This window comes from Carassius gibelio, chromosome B14 (genome assembly GCF_023724105.1).
Source record: "Carassius gibelio isolate Cgi1373 ecotype wild population from Czech Republic chromosome B14, carGib1.2-hapl.c, whole genome shotgun sequence".
Taxonomy (NCBI): domain Eukaryota; kingdom Metazoa; phylum Chordata; class Actinopteri; order Cypriniformes; family Cyprinidae; genus Carassius; species Carassius gibelio.
In genome coordinates this window covers 8,655,114-8,672,325 of record NC_068409.1, presented here as the reverse complement: position 1 = coordinate 8,672,325, position 17,212 = coordinate 8,655,114, and the positions used below count along the sequence as shown (strand labels likewise).

The 17,212-nt window shown below is 37.8% G+C and overlaps 1 protein-coding gene across 8 annotated transcripts in view; it reads left to right on the top strand.

Moving 5' to 3' along the window:
- Positions 1-2,802: 2,802 nt before the first annotated feature.
- LOC127971633 (syntaxin-3-like) overlaps positions 2,803-17,212 on the top strand; it is a 28,898-nt gene continuing 14,488 nt past the window's right edge. For 2 of the 8 annotated variants that reach the window (XM_052574795.1, XM_052574796.1), the window contains exons 1-3: positions 2,805-3,135; positions 16,125-16,199; positions 16,321-16,420. In XM_052574795.1, coding sequence (XP_052430755.1) covers positions 3,106-3,135; positions 16,125-16,199; positions 16,321-16,420 — 205 coding nt within the window. In that variant the 5' untranslated portion in view covers positions 2,805-3,105. Of the gene's footprint in view, positions 3,136-16,124; positions 16,200-16,320; positions 16,421-17,212 lie in introns of all 8 variants that reach the window. The other 6 variants (XM_052574791.1, XM_052574790.1, XM_052574789.1 and 3 more) reach the window with 5 other exon arrangements.

The window sequence follows — 17,212 nt, the reverse complement described above, 5'->3', positions numbered from 1 at the left end:
ACAAACCTTGCAAACATAGTCAAATCCAGCAGTGAGATCTTGTGAAGTGTGTGTATTCAGCATGATCACGTGTTCTCTGCATGATGGTCAGTCTGTGAATTGAATGCTTTCAACTTTAAACTCATGATTTCAAATTATGCTGCGCTTTATGCATTTGCCCACTGTCATATTCAGGCCATTTTCACTGTGTGCTGTATGTAAAATGAGGGATACCCTGAGTTTATTTGAAAAATATGAATCCCAGTGCACACACACTTCCCAGAATACTGAGTGTCCTGTTCATTACAGTGTTAACTTTTTAATTAGATTTCTATTAAATATTTGTGAAAAGTTGTCATCTGATGTATAAGCATGTTAATTTTACACTTTTTTTTTTTAATCCACTGTAACATTATTTAAAATTTCTTAAATATTAATAATAATAAAAAACTTACATTGGCCCCCCTGCTTTCCAAGATATCGGCATTGGCTGTCAAAAAACACAACCACTAGTTGCTACTTATTGATTGTGATGTGTAAATAAATACTGTGGTTATTTTTTTTGTAGTGCTAATTGCTGTTGAGTCTTACAACTATCCATGGTGTCCATGAGAATAGATCAGCATGTGCCTAGTTTAAGATATGATGTGGTTTTAAAGAAATATGGGCGAGATGTCTTACATAAACTGACTCTGTGTTCAGTGCAAGGCAAAATCTCATTGTGAAGTATCACAGTCAAGAAAACAGGCAACAGCACTTACTCAAGGAACATTTTATAAAATGAATACATTTAAATATTTGCATGGCATTTAGTAATGTTGAAATTAATATCAGATATGGACTTGTAATGTTGTGGGTTAGTATATACAGTACAGACCAAAAGTTTGGACGCACCTTCTCATTCAAAGAGTTTTCTTTATTTTCATGACTATGAAAATTGTAGAGTCGCACTGAAGGCATCAAGGGCTATTTGACCAAGAAGGAGAGTGATGGGGTGCTGCGCCAGATGACCTGGCCTCCACAGTCACCGGACCTGAACCCAATCGAGATGGTTTAGGGGTGAGCTGGACCGCAGACAGAAGGCAAAAGGGCCAACAAGTGCTAATCATCTCTCAGAGAACTCCTTCAAGACTGTTGGAAGACCATTTCAGGAGACTACCTCTTGAAGCTCATCAAGAGAATGCCAAGAGTGTGCAAAGCAGTAATCAAAGCAAAAGGTGGCTACTTTGAAGAACCTACAATATGACATATTTTCAGTTGTTTCACACTTTTTTGTTATGTATATAATTCTATATATATTTCGACATGTGTTAATTCATAGTTTTGATGCCTTCAGTGTGAATCTACAATTTTCATAATCATGAAAATAAAGAAAACTCTTTGAATGAGAAGGTGTGTCCAAACTTTTGGTCTGTACTGTATATATATATATATATATATATATATGTGTGTGTGTGTGTGTGTGTGTGTGCGTGTGTGTGTTCTGGTTATTTTGTATTTGGCACAATGTAAACATCGTCATATTCTATACTTGCATAATAATAAAAACGTTAAAATTGTGAAGTTGAATTTAAGTGGTTGCATACATAGATATGCCACAGGGCGAAATCCATTTAGTCATTTTTAAAAATCCTAATTTTTCACATTATAAGGGAAAATACGATGTTTGTGTGTGTGTGTGTGTGTGTGTGTGTGATCTAAATTATTTGTGTGAATTGTACTTTATACTCCATGATGAACACTCAGCATGGGTCCAAGACTTCGATTATCACTTATAAAAACTGTTACAAGCTATTTTATATTTATGCATTATATAACGTTAATTATTATTTTTTTATTTAAATGTAGTAGTAAAATATCAAAAGCTGCCTTTATCTCTATTGGCTGACTATACAAAACGTGACCATAGTTTCTCGTCAAAATACAGTAGTCCAATTATCAGTTACCACTGTAAAGTAATATGAGATTCTCCTTCATACAGTGTAAGAAGCGTGTCGTTTTGTTTTTGATGACAGTTACAGTAAAACGATTAGTAGCTGCACGGTTTCGTAATAATGAGTTCTGCGTAATAATGCAACGGTAGCAGAAGAGGGCAGAAGATAGTCATTTATCTCAATCATGTGAGAGCTATGGGTTCACAAACTTTCAGAAGAGATTAGTGATCACAGACAGCCATGATGATGGGTTTGACTGCGCTTCCCGATGAAGAGCAGAGAGGGTTAATGAATGTCAGCGCTCGTGCTTCATGTGTGCTGAAGTGGCCTATACTCATTGATCTTTAACTCCATCCGCTTTAAATGTGTGCGAAAGAAAGAAAAAAAAAGGTTATATCGTGTTTTTTAAATACAAGAATAATTAATAGAAACTAAAGAATACATTTTTGTATATAATGAATACATATTAGTATATAAATATTAGTTAGTAATGCAATAGTTTATGTTATTTAAATGATTATTGTAGCTACTAGTCATTATTTTATCGTTATTAGCTTTTACGGGAAAACTGGATATAAAAAAATATATATTTATTTTATTATAATTAAAAATATATGTATTTTTTTATATTTACGGTAAATGGTCAATGAAAAGCAGTGTCAACTTTCTGGAAATGCAATAAATATTTAATGAAACTTGAAAATGAATCAGACAAAGAAATGTATTAAAACAGAATTGAACAAAATATGTGAGAAAATAATGTTATAGGTTAATTAAAATACAAAAGAAAATAAAACAATTCTGCATTGAATCAGTTTCAACTTACAGGGAATACATGTGTATCGAGTCTCACACACCTATGTGTTCGCAGAGAGAGAGAGAGAGAGAGAGAGAGAGGGAGGGAAAGAGAGAGAGAGAGCTCTTTCAGACCGATTATAAACAGAAAAGAGAGGGAGAGGGAGGAAGACAGATTAAACAGACTGAACACAACTGTTGTTTTAATCCCCTGAGCGGATAGATTTAGAGGAAAAAAACTACTGGTTTGGGGAAGAGCAGCCATATTGCATGGACCTTTGGTGGAATAACAAGACTAGAAATACAAGGACTTCAGGAGCGGACGCTACTTGCGACTCTCTCCTATTTATTATTTATTTGTTTTGTTTTTAGATAGTGTTAACCAACAACTCGAAAGATGAAGGACCGACTGGAGCAACTAAAGGCGGTAAGTGTCAGCTTCTATTTCGCGACGGAGGCGAGCTCTTATTCACACAAGTGTATGGGAAAGACATTACGCAATGGAGTTGATCTCGAACCTCCTCTACAGATTCAGCGCTGTTAGACTGGGATTATAGTGTGAAGAGGGGACATTGGGTAACTTCTGTACATTTTGTGGCTGCTGCTCAAAAGATAAATTATATAAAAGATAGAAAGCGACTGAAATGGAGTCTATGTGTGGATGAGTGTCCAACAAGTGCTCACTAAAGGCAGCATAAGTCATGATAGATGCGGTGTAGGGAGAGAATAGAGGAGAGCGGACAGTGCTGGACAGCTGAAGTGGTCACCTGACTCATGGAGGGGGTCACGGGCCTCTGGAGAGATGAGGGTGATCTTAAAATGCTTATTGAAATATAAAAAAATAACAATATACAGAGTTTGCCATCCATTCCGTTGTCACACTAACCAAAAACAATAATAAAAAATAATAATAATAATTAAATTAAATTAAATAAACCAACCATAGTTTTGTTTTTCTGCTTTTTGGATATTTACCATGATGTTCGGACATTTATTTTGTTGTTGTTGTTTTTGCACAAATTCCATGTTTGTTTGTTTTTTTATGTGTATGCACCATAGAACTATCATTTTATTGATATGTACCATGTTTTTCAGACATATAATGTATCATGATAATTACCATGTTTTTTTGTTTTTGTTTTTTACTTATAACCCAGTAGCCTACTACCACATTTGGGTCATGTATCTTTGTGCTGCGTGTTTTTTTTATATGAAACCATGTTTTCAAGCATAAAACCCAATACTAGCACATTTGTCGGCATGTATCATGGTAATACCATGTTGTTTTGATTATGTACCATGTTTTTTTAGACATATAGCAATATATTTCCATTTTTTCTTATAACCCAATACAACCACATTTTGGGGCATGGATCGTGGTACTGCCATGTTTTTATATATATATATGTACCATGTACCACTTATAACTCAATACTACATTAATCATTATGGTACTACCATGATCTTTGATACAGTGTTTTTAGACATGTAACTCAATACTAGCGTGGCATTTAGGCATGTTTTTAACCTGCACACTGAATCCTGCCTTGGTGTGTCATATTTCAGACACATACCATGTTACTTCCATGTTTTATTGGGCATATAATTTTTTTTAGACATCATTTATGAAACAGAAGTTTTTTGGGCATGTATTCTGGCAGTATGATGTTTTTTTTTTTTTTCAGGCACATTGAAGTGTGCACTAAATGAATATAGTATATGAAAGTACTATGGTCTTACTGCCTGATGACATCACTGTAGTGTGTATGATATGATACTAGAGTACTGCTGGCAGGGATTGGCAGGGCTGAGTTTATTCGGATGTTTTAGACGGGTGTCAGATCTTATGGGCAGGGTCAGAGGTGAGGATTTGTTTCTGTGGCGACTCTGCCTCAGTCAAATATTTCCTTTGTTGACTTTGTTACCTGAAGCTGCCGAGCAGTTAAGAGGAACTTGTGTGTGTGTGTGTGTTTATGGCTGAACCTTATTTACATTAGTCATAGTTGTGCTTCAATGCTGTTTTGCATACAGAGAATCTCACTCAGTTTTTTTCCCTGTATGCTCCTTTTAGTGGTTTAATCTTTAAATGTTTCTTTATTAACGTAAGATAATACCAGAGATAAGATTTTAACACCTTTTGGTATTTGCTAAAAAATTATATATATATATATATATATATATATATATATATATATATATATATATATATATATATCTATATATATATATACATATATATATATTAGTACTGTCAAATGATTTATCACGATTAATTACATCCACAATAAAAGTTTTTGTTTACATAATATATGTATACAGTATATATTTATTATGTATATATAAATATACACACATGCATGTGTGTATATATATATATATATATATATATATATATATATATATATATATATATATATTTAAGATTATGCTCTTTTTTAAAATATTGAATATATTTATGTAAACTATATTTAAACTATATGTAAATATTTTCAAAATATATGCTGTGTGTGTCTGTATTTATTTATTTATTTATTTATTTACCAGGGCAAAACCTTAAGTCCAGTCACTTTAATAGCACAAGTTGCATGATTTGGTCTTTCAGCAGGCCTGGAAGAGTTACTCTATGAAACTTTACACAGTAAAGTGCATTTTGTAGGTTTAGGTGTTTGTTCAAATCTTTAACCTTAACTATGAGTAACAATATCAGTTATACTTGTCTTAGCAAAGAGCACTAAAATCAGTTGCTTGGGGCATGTCTGTGTGACCCCTTGCTGTAGGAAATCCTGCTGAGAGTAACACATCTTCCGCTCTAACCTCCTGAAACTTGGGTTTTTCTGTCTGTAATGTTTAACTTGGTGTGGCACTGTTCTCCTCTTCTTTGTGTGTATAAGAGTGTTATAGGCACGGTATACACACACAAACACACACACTGGTGCTCTTCTTGGAGAAATAAAGGAACTGTGGGATATTAAACAGCTGAACACTGTGTGAGAGTGAATGTGTCCTTCCGGGATCTCCAATAGCCCTTCTTCTGTAAGGTTAGCAGGAAAAACACACTGTATCGCACATATTAAAGACTTTACTCTTAAGGCACACTGTTAACTTGAACTCACTATACTTTTACCCAGTAAGACGCTTTCTCTCTCGCTCTTATTTTCCCTCAGCAGGAAGTCTCTTAGGCTTATCTCTTTACCTCAGTTCACAGCTTTTCCAGCACACTGCATTTGTGTGTGTGTTTGTGTGTGTGTCTGTGTGTGTGTGTGTGTTTGTGTGTGTGTGTGTGTGTGTGTGTGTGAGTGAGTGAGTGTCTTCGACCTTCACAGAAACCCGTTGGTTTGGCAACACATTGTTAGTACTACAAATAAACTTGAAAGGAGAGCTGATGTCTTTGTCAGCACATTGGGTAAAATTACATTTTGTCACAGGAATAGTTCAGCTGAAATTCTTTAGTACAATCTCAGTAAGTGCTTGTTTTCATAATGTTTAATTATGTTAGATCTTAGATCATGGTTTTTTACAAAAATGTACTATGGTAAATAACCGGCTGCCACCAAGTTATCCTCATTTACAGGCATTCACAGAGCCCTACACCTGACATGCATGGAAAAAAATCATAAAAAAATATTTATTTAATTAACAAAACAAGGGAATTAATGAGGCTATTGATTTGTGGCCATTATTTAACTAAAACGTAGGAACTAATTAATAAAGCGAGGGAACAAATTCATAATTTTTGGCTGTTTTAACTAAAACAATGGAACTAATTAATAAAACGAGGGAACAAATTCATAATTTTTGGCTGTTTTAACTAAAACAATGGAACTAATTAATAAAACGAGGGAACAAATTCATAATTTGTGACCAGAATCAATATACCTTTGTCCTGTGGGCTCTGTAGGTATAGAAAAAACATTGCTTGGATTCATACGTCACCCAGCAACATGCAATACAAAATACAATTACGGTAATTTAATGTTATTTCCAATAGTAAATCGTTTTTTAAATTATTTCATAATGTTTCCTGAGGTGTGTTTATAATCTTAGTTTCTGTTTTCATCCAAAACTGTCATATTCAGTTATTAATGGTAATGTTCTACCCTGATTTCAGCCCTGTGATAGGAAATGTTTGCGGTGAGACGCCGATCTAAACAGCTGCTGCTATGATTGGCTAACATCTTTGCATATGAAGTGAACGTTACAGGTGGATCTCTCTAGAAAACATTTACTGTGTTTTCCTGCAGCAGTCGCCAAGATTAACTGATTGTGAGAAGTGTTGATTACAGCATGACTCCTGCTGCATCGAACATAGGCTACTGAAACACAAATATCACAATGACCTCCTCATTGCAGCACAATTTTCTGCAGTCTCATCCATAGAAACTTCATCACTTTCCTCTTAGCTTACTCAATGTAAATAACTGACTGTCTGCAGTGTAAACTGTGTCATTGATCATGATGGCAGTCTGTGAAAATGCAGAAATCAGGTGAACTTGAATTGACTGCTCCAGTTTTGATCGCTTGCTGCATGTAAAGTAATCACAGAGCAGATTTAGGTTCACTAATGCATAAGTAAAGACAAAGAATATGATTATGATAGATTATGTTTCTTTTTTCTTTTTTTTTGGTACCAAAAAGGCCTTTCTTACCTAACAGCAGTATCACTCTTGTGATAGATTATCAGCATTTCCTCAGAAAATGTAAAAGTATAGCTTTTACAAAAATCTATTATTTCTACAATAAATCTTTTTTTTAACTTCATCTATAATGCTAGGGAGTAACTAGTTACATGCAACATAATTATGTAATTTAATTACAAAATAAATGTTACAATTTAATAATACAAATAAATTAGAGTTACTTATGAAAATGTTAACGATTACAAAGGGATACATCTGAATTTTTTCTCACACACATACATATTTAATTGACTTTAATAAACGGCATTGACTGCTCTAAAATATGAGACACCAATGTTACAGGAGTTTATTACACAGAATAGGACGTGTTCATTCAGTAAGTGTTTTATTTCCTATTTGGGTTTATGTATGTGCTTTACAATTAAGAGTCAGAAAGAAAGAAAGAAGTCTCTTATGCTCACCAAGGCTGTTTATTTAATATAAATACAGTAAAGCAGTAATATTGTAATATTGAATTTTCAGCATCATTGCTCCAGTCTGCAGTGTCACATGATCCTTCTGAAATCATTGTAATATGCTGGTTTGCTGCTCAAAAAACCTTTTCTGATTATTTCTAACTTGAAAACAGGTATGCTGCTTCATATTTGTGTAAAAACCGTGATACATTTCTTCATATACTTTGATGATGGATAGTTGAAAAACAAAAAAGCATACAGAAGCATATGTAACGGTAACTAAATATAACTGGTGAATTTGGCAGAAACCGTGGTTACCATGGAGTGTTTCTGAAAGTGTCATTTGAGCCTTGAGAAATGCTGAATGAGTCTTAGTGTTCTGGGTTTCACAGTGTGTGTGTGTGTGTGTTTGGCTCCTCTGTGGTGGAGTGATGGAGCCACAAGTTTGATGACTGCAGAGAAATCCTTGAGTGGTGTCATAAAGAAGGTGTGTTTTCACTCGGACTTCAAACCTCGTGTCTTCTGACTCGCATTTGAGTTATAATGCTATCACACGCCAATCTCTGTTCCCTGACAGCATCAGTGCGTTAAATTGCTGATATGTCATTTGACAGTTAAGCTATTATTCAGTGGAAAACAGTACTGGTCTCCACATGCTCTTCATAAAACATCACAAGATACACCTGAATGTGCTTGGCATATAAAAGTGCAGTGCAAGACACACTGGCAGTTGTTTCATTTCTAAAGTCCACACAAAATTACTATTTACCCTATTCATGAATAAACTTCATTATACTTCAGCCGAGTTTTATATTAAAGCAGACTTTACATGCAAAAAAATCTAGATTTGCTAATCCAACAGTCCTTCTATTGATTCACAGCAGTTTACAACGTGCCTCGTCAGCAGCCTCTAACACCGGATGTTCATGTGATCCATGTTCTCAAAGTGCATTTTAATAACAAAACCCATTAACTAAACATAAAAGACCCAACATCTAAAGAGAACAAGACTATAACCTTGTGAACTATGCCATTCGTTGATAACATATTCAGTTATTATGAATACAAGTACAAAATGCATCAGTGACCATGTACAGCGTGACCTGGAAATATCCCTTGTTTTAAACATATTGGTTTGTTTTTCACTTTGTGAGGATTTATTTAGGATCCATGTACCATGTTATGCTGTGCTTTGGGTTGTTTTAATCAGATCATCTAATGTAAATAAAATATGGCTTTTTATGCCAAATTCTGTTCATGTTTAAGTAAGCAATAAGCAAAATAATAATTAAAAAAAACTGGCTTAATCTGTGCTACTTTTTAAAATTGTGTCTTTATTATCTACTGGGGAACATTTCACGTTTTAAGTTGAAAAATAGAGAACACCAGACCTGTCCATTCTGATACATTTTGTTGTGCTTCATCTTGTGTGAACACCCTTGTTTGTTTTTACTCATGGACGTTGCTGTAGTTGAATGTTTGAATCAGCGTTGTTTATACTAACTGAAACTTTATGTTGATTGAAATTAAGCTGAAAATTTTTAAGATATATATATATATTAAATGAAAACTTTACATTTTAAAAGCTGTAATGAAAATTATAATGTTCCCTAAAATAGGTTTAAGTACTCAAATTATTTTAAGTGAAATAAAAACAAATTAAAACTCAGTAGAAGTGTTAAAAAACACACACAAAGAAAAGATAAATGCACCTAACAAGATTACTAAAACAGGGAAAGAAAAAAAAAGTTAAAACGCTCTGGTTACTGACGTAACCTCAGTTCCCTGAGATAAGGGAACAAGCGTTGCTTGGGACACTAAGGGGAAAACTAATGTTTTACTCTGCGCTAAAGCCTGATTTGTTCATGTGTTTGTGGCTGCAGAAACCAATGGCAACAGTCATCGATTTGCATGCAGCTTAAAGCGTGGCAAGTATGCCAACACTCGTTGGCAAATGTGGACAGCGACGACCAGTTGCTGGCCGCACAGATCTCACCAGTAGAAATTCCACTGGACCATGCCCAGGAGGAGGCCATCACTCTTGTGAAATGGGCCCCCACACCTATAGGGCACTGCAAGCCTTTTATTGCATCAATGATCCAGCGAGAAAGTCGCTGTTTTATTGCCGACAGTCCTTTATGGCACCATCCAAAGCAAACAAAAAGTTGCCCTGGCTGTCTAAACAGACTACAGTGCTCTAGGTATACTCTCAGAGTCTTTACTGGGCAGAGCATGTTTGTACCCTGCTCACCATCTGTAATGGGGAGCATCAGTTGGGAGATCACCTGAGCTCTGAACGAAGTTGAGATCACTTTAGAAACATAACCATATCTTGGTTTTAAAATGATTTTACAGTCTTTAGTCCCAATAAAACTAGTCGCTTATTGACAGTGCTTGCAAGTCACCCACTTGCTTAACCAACGCCAAGGCAAGGAGGAGGACCATTTTAAGCAATAAGGGCCACAAATCGACCAAACAGAGCAGCTCGAAAGGGGGCCCTCTCAGGGCCTGCAGGACTATATCGGCAGCCATATCACCCTGGAGCTCAAGACCGGTTGCCCACTGAAGCTAAGCAGGGCTGAGCCTGGTCAGTACCTGGATGGGAGACCTCCTGAGAAAACTAGGTTGCTGCTGGAAGAGGTGCTAGTGAGGCCAGCAGGGGGTGCTCACCCTGGGGTCTGTGTGGGTCCTAGCGCCCCAGTGTAGTGATGGGGACCCTATACTGCCAACAAGCACCGTCCTTCGGATGAGACGTTAAACCAAGGTCCTGACTCTCTGTGGTCATTAAAAATCCCAGGTCTTGCGAAAAGAGTAGAGGTTTGACCTCAGCATCCAGGCTAAATTCGCCCATTGGCCTCCGACCATCATGACTTCCTAACAATCCCCATATCTGCTGATTGGCTTCATCACTCTGTCTCCTCTCCACCAGTAAGCTGGTGTGTGGTGAGCGTTCTGGCGCACTATGGCTGCCGTCGCATCATCCAGGTTGATGCTGCACACTGGTGGTGGATGAGGAGATACCCCCCTGACAATGTAAGCGCTTTGAGTGTCTAGAAAAGCACTATATAAATGTAATGAATTATTATTATTATTATTATAGAAAAGTCCCAAAACGGCACAGTCTGAAGGCCAGGACACACCAAGACGACTTTTATTCATAAATCATCCGCCCAGAGCTGCTTCCATGTACAACAGTGAGCGCAAGCTAGATGAAATTTATTATTACATTTTAAATATGGTTATTTTTCTCACAAAAATGCATCAGTTCACTACATATTGAAAGATCGAAGACAATTTTTAATATAAGTCCGACTGGATTTGCCTGAAAGAAGAAAGTCATATGTACCTAGGATGACTTGAGGGTGAGTAATTTATGGGCTAATTTTCATTTTTGGGTGAACAAAAATGTCCTTTTTGCCAATTGATTGGCCAGCTTAGAGATAATGGTTTGCTGCATGCAGAACACCAGTTAAGGAAGACTGACCATTTTAGGTTGTAATGTCGTCTTGTACACAGTTGGAAATGATTAAGGTCCCATTGTGGCACCACATATGAAGATACCACAGCTCTGGCCAGGGATGCCAAATCATGCCTTTCACCTGTGAGATAAGGTTTCTCCTCAGCTGAGAGATGCACTATCTTTGGGAAGCAGGCCTCTAGGAGAAGAGAGCACTTGGTTTCCCTGACTGGCCTGACAGCCTGAGGAATCAGGGTGGTCGGGGGAAACACTTATAGGTGAGCACTGAGCCAGTCATGTTGGGTAGTGAGAGATGTGTTTTGAGGCAAAGAGATCGACCTCTGCCCTCCCGAAGACCGAACAGATTTCTTGAACCATTTGAGGGTGTAGCACCAATGAGGTTACCTTGCCTCTGGACCTTTCTACCTTGCCTCCGTTCAATCTGCCCAGCACATGAACCACCCTTAATGAAAGGAGTTATTTCTGTGACCAAAAAAGGAGCCATCCTGTAAAGAGTGTGTAATCTGAGACCATCTTGGTGATTGATGTAAGCCACCACCTTCATGCTGTCTGACCGGACCAAGACGTGGTAGACTTTAAAAGGTGGAAGGAATGTTTTCAGGGCTAAAATATAAAGCTAACATTTCTAGGCAGTTGATATGCAGGCATTGCTCCGGGACTGATCAGGAGCCAAACTCCGGAATGCCCTCCAACAGGGCGACCCAACCCATTTTTCATTTGTCTGTTGTGACTACCTTCCTTCTGCAATTTAGGCCTAATCTCGTTCCTGTTTGGAACAGGCAAGACGTCATCCAGGGGGCCACATCCTTGATCCAGTGGTCTTCTACCCTGACAGGAAACCACCCCAGGTGTAAAGCATGGGTTGGAACGTGGGCTTTGAGACAAAACTGAAGAGAACTGAAGGGAATGAGAAGCAGGCCCAGAGGAATTAAAGAAGTTGTGGCCACCATAAGACCGAGCAACCTCTGAAAAACCTTCAGGTGGCATGTTGTCCCAGGTTTGAGAGACGGCACCAATCTCTGAATAGTCAGGGATTGTTACAGGGTAATCCATGCCCACATTGGTCTTAAAAGTAGTCTTAGTCTTAAAATTTTCCCCAAAAGACAGCTCGCTGTCTGGGCAACAGCTGACTATTATGCGGGTTGATAATCAACAAGAGATGCTCTAAGTGGCTGAGTAAAAGCTCTCTGTGAGCAGCTAACTCACGTCCTGACCATGCTAAAACCAGCCAATTGTCAAGGTAGTTAAAAAAATGGATTCCCATCTGTCTCAGAGGGGAAAGAGTCAGATCTATGCACTTCGTGAAAGTGCATGAAGCCAGAGACTGTCCAAACAGAAGGACTGTATATTGATAGCCCACTCCCTCAAACATAAATCTCAGGAATGGTCTGTGATGAGGGGCTATGTCGGCTAAGTAGGCATCTTTCAGACCGACTGCCATAAAACAGTCCTCGGGGGAAATGTGCATAAGGTTCTTGTTGATAGTAAACATCTTGAATGACCAGTGCGTAAGCGAGTGGTTCAGATGTCTGAGATCCAGGATGGGTCTGAGCCCGCCAACTCTCCTTGGAAGGAGGAAGTAGCGGCTGAAAAAGCCTGACTCATTGACTCCACAGCTCCTTTTACTTTTACGCGCTGGAACTGCAAAACGTGACCCGCTAGAAATGAAAATACATTGCTCAGAGGTGCTCGGAGAGATGGACGATGAAAGCAAGCTGTTTTGCGGGCCGTTGCCCCTTCTGTTCCTCTCTAGTGCATTAGGGTGGCTTAGGCAGTTCATGGTATAACTCGTGGGCTGGGAGCTTGACACTTCGGAAAGGGGAAGCATTTTGCTGTCTGGGGGTGATGCTTCAGCCCAGGCTCAGATTTCCATTGAGTCTGAGGCTGCGCCAGCTTTGCAGGCTGAGTGGCAGGATTCTTCTGGTGGCCAGCAGCCTTGGGGCCAGGGCGCTTGGGAAAGAAGTGGCACAGCGCCTGTGAAGCTCTGAGTCTCCTAAAACCTTTCTGCAAACCTGTCACAGCAGGGCCAAAAAGGTCCTCCAGGGAGACCGGTGAGTCGAGGAAAGCCTTCTTCTGATCAGCGTTCCTGATCTCAGTGAGGTTTAACCAGAGGGAGCGCTCCAGCACTACCAAACTGGTCATGGTCTTGCCGATCTCCTGCACCATTGCTTCCATGGCACGCAGAGCTAGGTCTGTTGATGTGTGCAGCTTCCTGAGAGCCTACTGGTGTTCTTGGCCAGACTGGTCCAAACTGTGGAGAAGCTTGGCTTAAATCACTTGGAGAACCACCATTTTAGCAGCGCTGACCCGGTCTGGCCGTCCGCTGCATTATACCCTATTGGCGAGTGCTGAGGTGATCTTGCAGGACTAAGAGGGATGCACTGTGTGGTCTTTGAATCTGTGGGCAGATAGCAAGCACAGTTGAGCAGCAACTGCTTCCTTCAGAGGGGGGAGCTTGCTGTATCCCTTGTCATCAGCGCTGTCAATGGTGGTGAGAGCCACTGCTGGGATGTCTTGGTGAGCTCGTCATGAACTGCATGCAAGAACGGGTGGGTTGTTGGCAAGAGGACTGTTGATGGCTTCCCGGCAGGCACCACTCGTCTAACAGGCCATGGTTGGGCTCTTCTGGAGCCGACCACTCGAGGCCCAGATCGTCTACCACCTTCAACAGGACACGGATGAGTTCGGCGTCCTGATTCTGCCTCAGAGTTTGAGAAGGGGGAAGGACTTCAGGCTCTCCGACGGATCCTCCCCACTTGTCTGCATCATACGCTGCCAAGTACATAGAGTAGTAAGGGATAATGTCCACATTGATGACCTCCTCATAAGTGCCAAAAGAGACCAAGCCACTCGCAGTCGAAGAGGGCTGCTGGTCTTCTTGTGTGAAATACACCGGCGAGACAAGAGGACGCGGGAGGGTGGGGCATGTGGACACTGAGCCGACGTGACACCGCTCAAATTTGATGAGAAGGACCTGCTGTTCCGCTGTTTCTTTTGCTTAGGAGAGAAAGGAAATGGGAGACCTGAGCAAGGGGGACCACCTTTTTGAAAAAAGGCAATCCTCGAGTGAAGACGCAATCCTTGCATGAGCCATAGTCCCAACACGACATTAGCAACAATGCGTGCTGAAATTTGCTCTATAGGAAATTTGCTCTTTAGCTCTTTGTGATTTGCAAGCTCTTTAGCTTGCAAATCACAATTTAATAGTTTGCTATCTGTGATTTTGAATAAATTAGCTTATTAACTAGCTGAAAATGGGTTTGAAAGGGTTAAAATGCTAAAAGTAAAATTATCTACCACAACAAGTTTTTGATTGTTAGTTATTGTTATTGGCTTAGAAATGCCCTAGCCTGGATATTAAATGTATTTTTTAGGAGTTACTCAGTATAAGCAATATTCATTTTAAAGGGATATTTCACTCCCACTATAGAATATAGTGAATTATCCTAAAGAATAATTTTGTCACCATTTAAAAATCAATGATATTTTGAAGAATGTGAGTATCCAATCAGTTTTTGTTTCCAATTGACTTTTTTACTTTTATAGTAAACAACTTAAATGTGTGTAATTGATGAGAAAATTTATTTTGGGGTGAACAACCCCTTTAAATATCTTTCTAAATGTGTATTAAATTGTAATTTAGTATGCACTTTGCATAGTGAATTAGTGAGAGTGATTTTTTTTAATCTGTTTATTTTCATATTTTCTTACCATATACAGAAAAAATGGACAAGATAACATATAGTAAAAAAAATATATTTAATTAATTAATTACTAAATGAAAAAAGCCTTCAATCCATATTAATACATAAAATCCATATTAATCAATACATGTTATTGCTTGCCAAACACATCCTAAATAATCTTTAAGGGGAGACCAATCATTTACAAAAATATCCAGAGTTCCATCCAGTAGTCTTTCATATGGTAACAGTGACAAAAGTTTTTCACGCCAAAGAGTGACAGTAGGAGGGTGTTCTTTAATCCAAACATGAAGTATTGAAAGGTGAGCAGCATAAAGCATTATAGATATTGTTTTTGTTTCCAGTACACAATTGTTCACACCAAGAATACACACTCTGGGATCCAGTGGCACTTTAATCCCAAAAGATCTTTCAATTTCCTGAACAACCGAAGACCAGAATGATGCAATTAAAGGACAGGTCCATATTAATTGGAAATAAGTTCCAGTTTCCCTTTTACACTTCAAACTAAATTTTGTACATGCATCATATTTACTTTGCGTTAAAGGAGTCACATGCAAATTGTTAATAATTTTATATTGTACTTCATATGATTTGTTTGATTTGGTACTTTGTCTTGCATGATCTAATACTTTGCTCCATATCTGGTCTTCCAGTATAACACCAAAATCAAGTTCCCAACTTTGTTTAATATTTATTGAACCTTTATTATTTGCTGTAACTTGATCATAAATAAATGTAATTGTTTTACTTTTCAGTGCAGCTGTCTTTAATAAAATACTATCAAGCACATTCGTTTTCCCACCTTGTTTATAATAGTCGATAGAATTAAGGTAACTTCTCATTTGTAAATATCGAAAGAAGTGGACTTGAGAGTGAGAGTGATTTACTTACCAGTTATAACAATATAAGGGTGTATAGAAAAACAGCATGAGCTCATTAAAACAAATTATATTTACTTACTTCTTTGCAAGACATTTTCTTAACTCCATCCAAGTATCATCAACATATTGCGTCACACTTCACAGCCTCTGTTTGTAGACAGTTCCTATCCTATTTAGGCCAGCTCTGCTTAGTGCATTTATGGTAATAATAAAAAATATACATAAAATGTAAAGCACTTTTTATGTCTTATGTTTCAGACATGCGATCATGATGATGAAGATGTTGAGATCGCCGTGGACAATCCTGCCTTTATGGATGAGTTCTTTTCCCAGGCATGTCCTTCTGTGTGTTTTACAGTGTGTGTTTATGAAAACACTTTTGATGTACTTAATTCTGAATGGGTGCCACTGTGTTGTTTGTGCATTTTAAAAGATGTTAATTTGATTGTTTCAGATTGAAGACATCAGGCACAGCATTGATAAGATCGACGAGAATGTGGCCGAAGTGAAGAAACTTTACTCAGTTATTCTTTCTGCACCAACATCTGACCAGAGTAAGAGACGTTCACATGTGCACTCATTGTGTGATTTTTGACCAGTTCAGCATTGTTTTCCACTGTCTTGTAGAACAGGTGAAATAGACTCTAAGATCTTATATAATATACAAATTATTATATAGTGTTAATGCATTTGTGAAACACAAAGTTCTGTGCATTAGTATTAGTTCATGCAGTAGTTATCATGAACTAACAATCAACAATATTTTTACTGCATTTGCTAAATGTTAATCTTAACACTGTAAGAATGTGTAGAACAGCACATCTCTTAAAAAACTGTAAAAATGTTACAATAAAAACCTGTTAATTGGTTAACTGTTACCTTATACAGTGAAAAACTGACATTGGTTTAACATAGCATTATATGTAATTTTACTGTAAAATTGTCACGTTTTAGCAAGTTCCTAGAAAAGTAAGTAACTTTTGCAAAAGTTACAAAACGAAGGTCATTTTAATGAGCAAAGTCAAAACGCATAACAGTGTGTACAAAACACCAACTAACAATGAACAGAAAACTAAGAGGAACTTAAATACACAGTGATGATGAGCCAAAAATAACAAACTGTGTTTGATTAATGAGTGTGATGAATGGCAAGAAGCTATAAAAGGAAACAGGAAGGTGACGAGAAGGTGATGAGAAAAACTGAAAGCCATGAAAATGAAACATAGGGTACAATGGGGCTAAAGATGCCCTTTCCTCTAAACAACTAGATTGCACAAAAACATGGCGTAGCTACTTCCAAAAACATTTGGAACAGCTTTTCAAGATGCACGTGAATATTTGGCAGA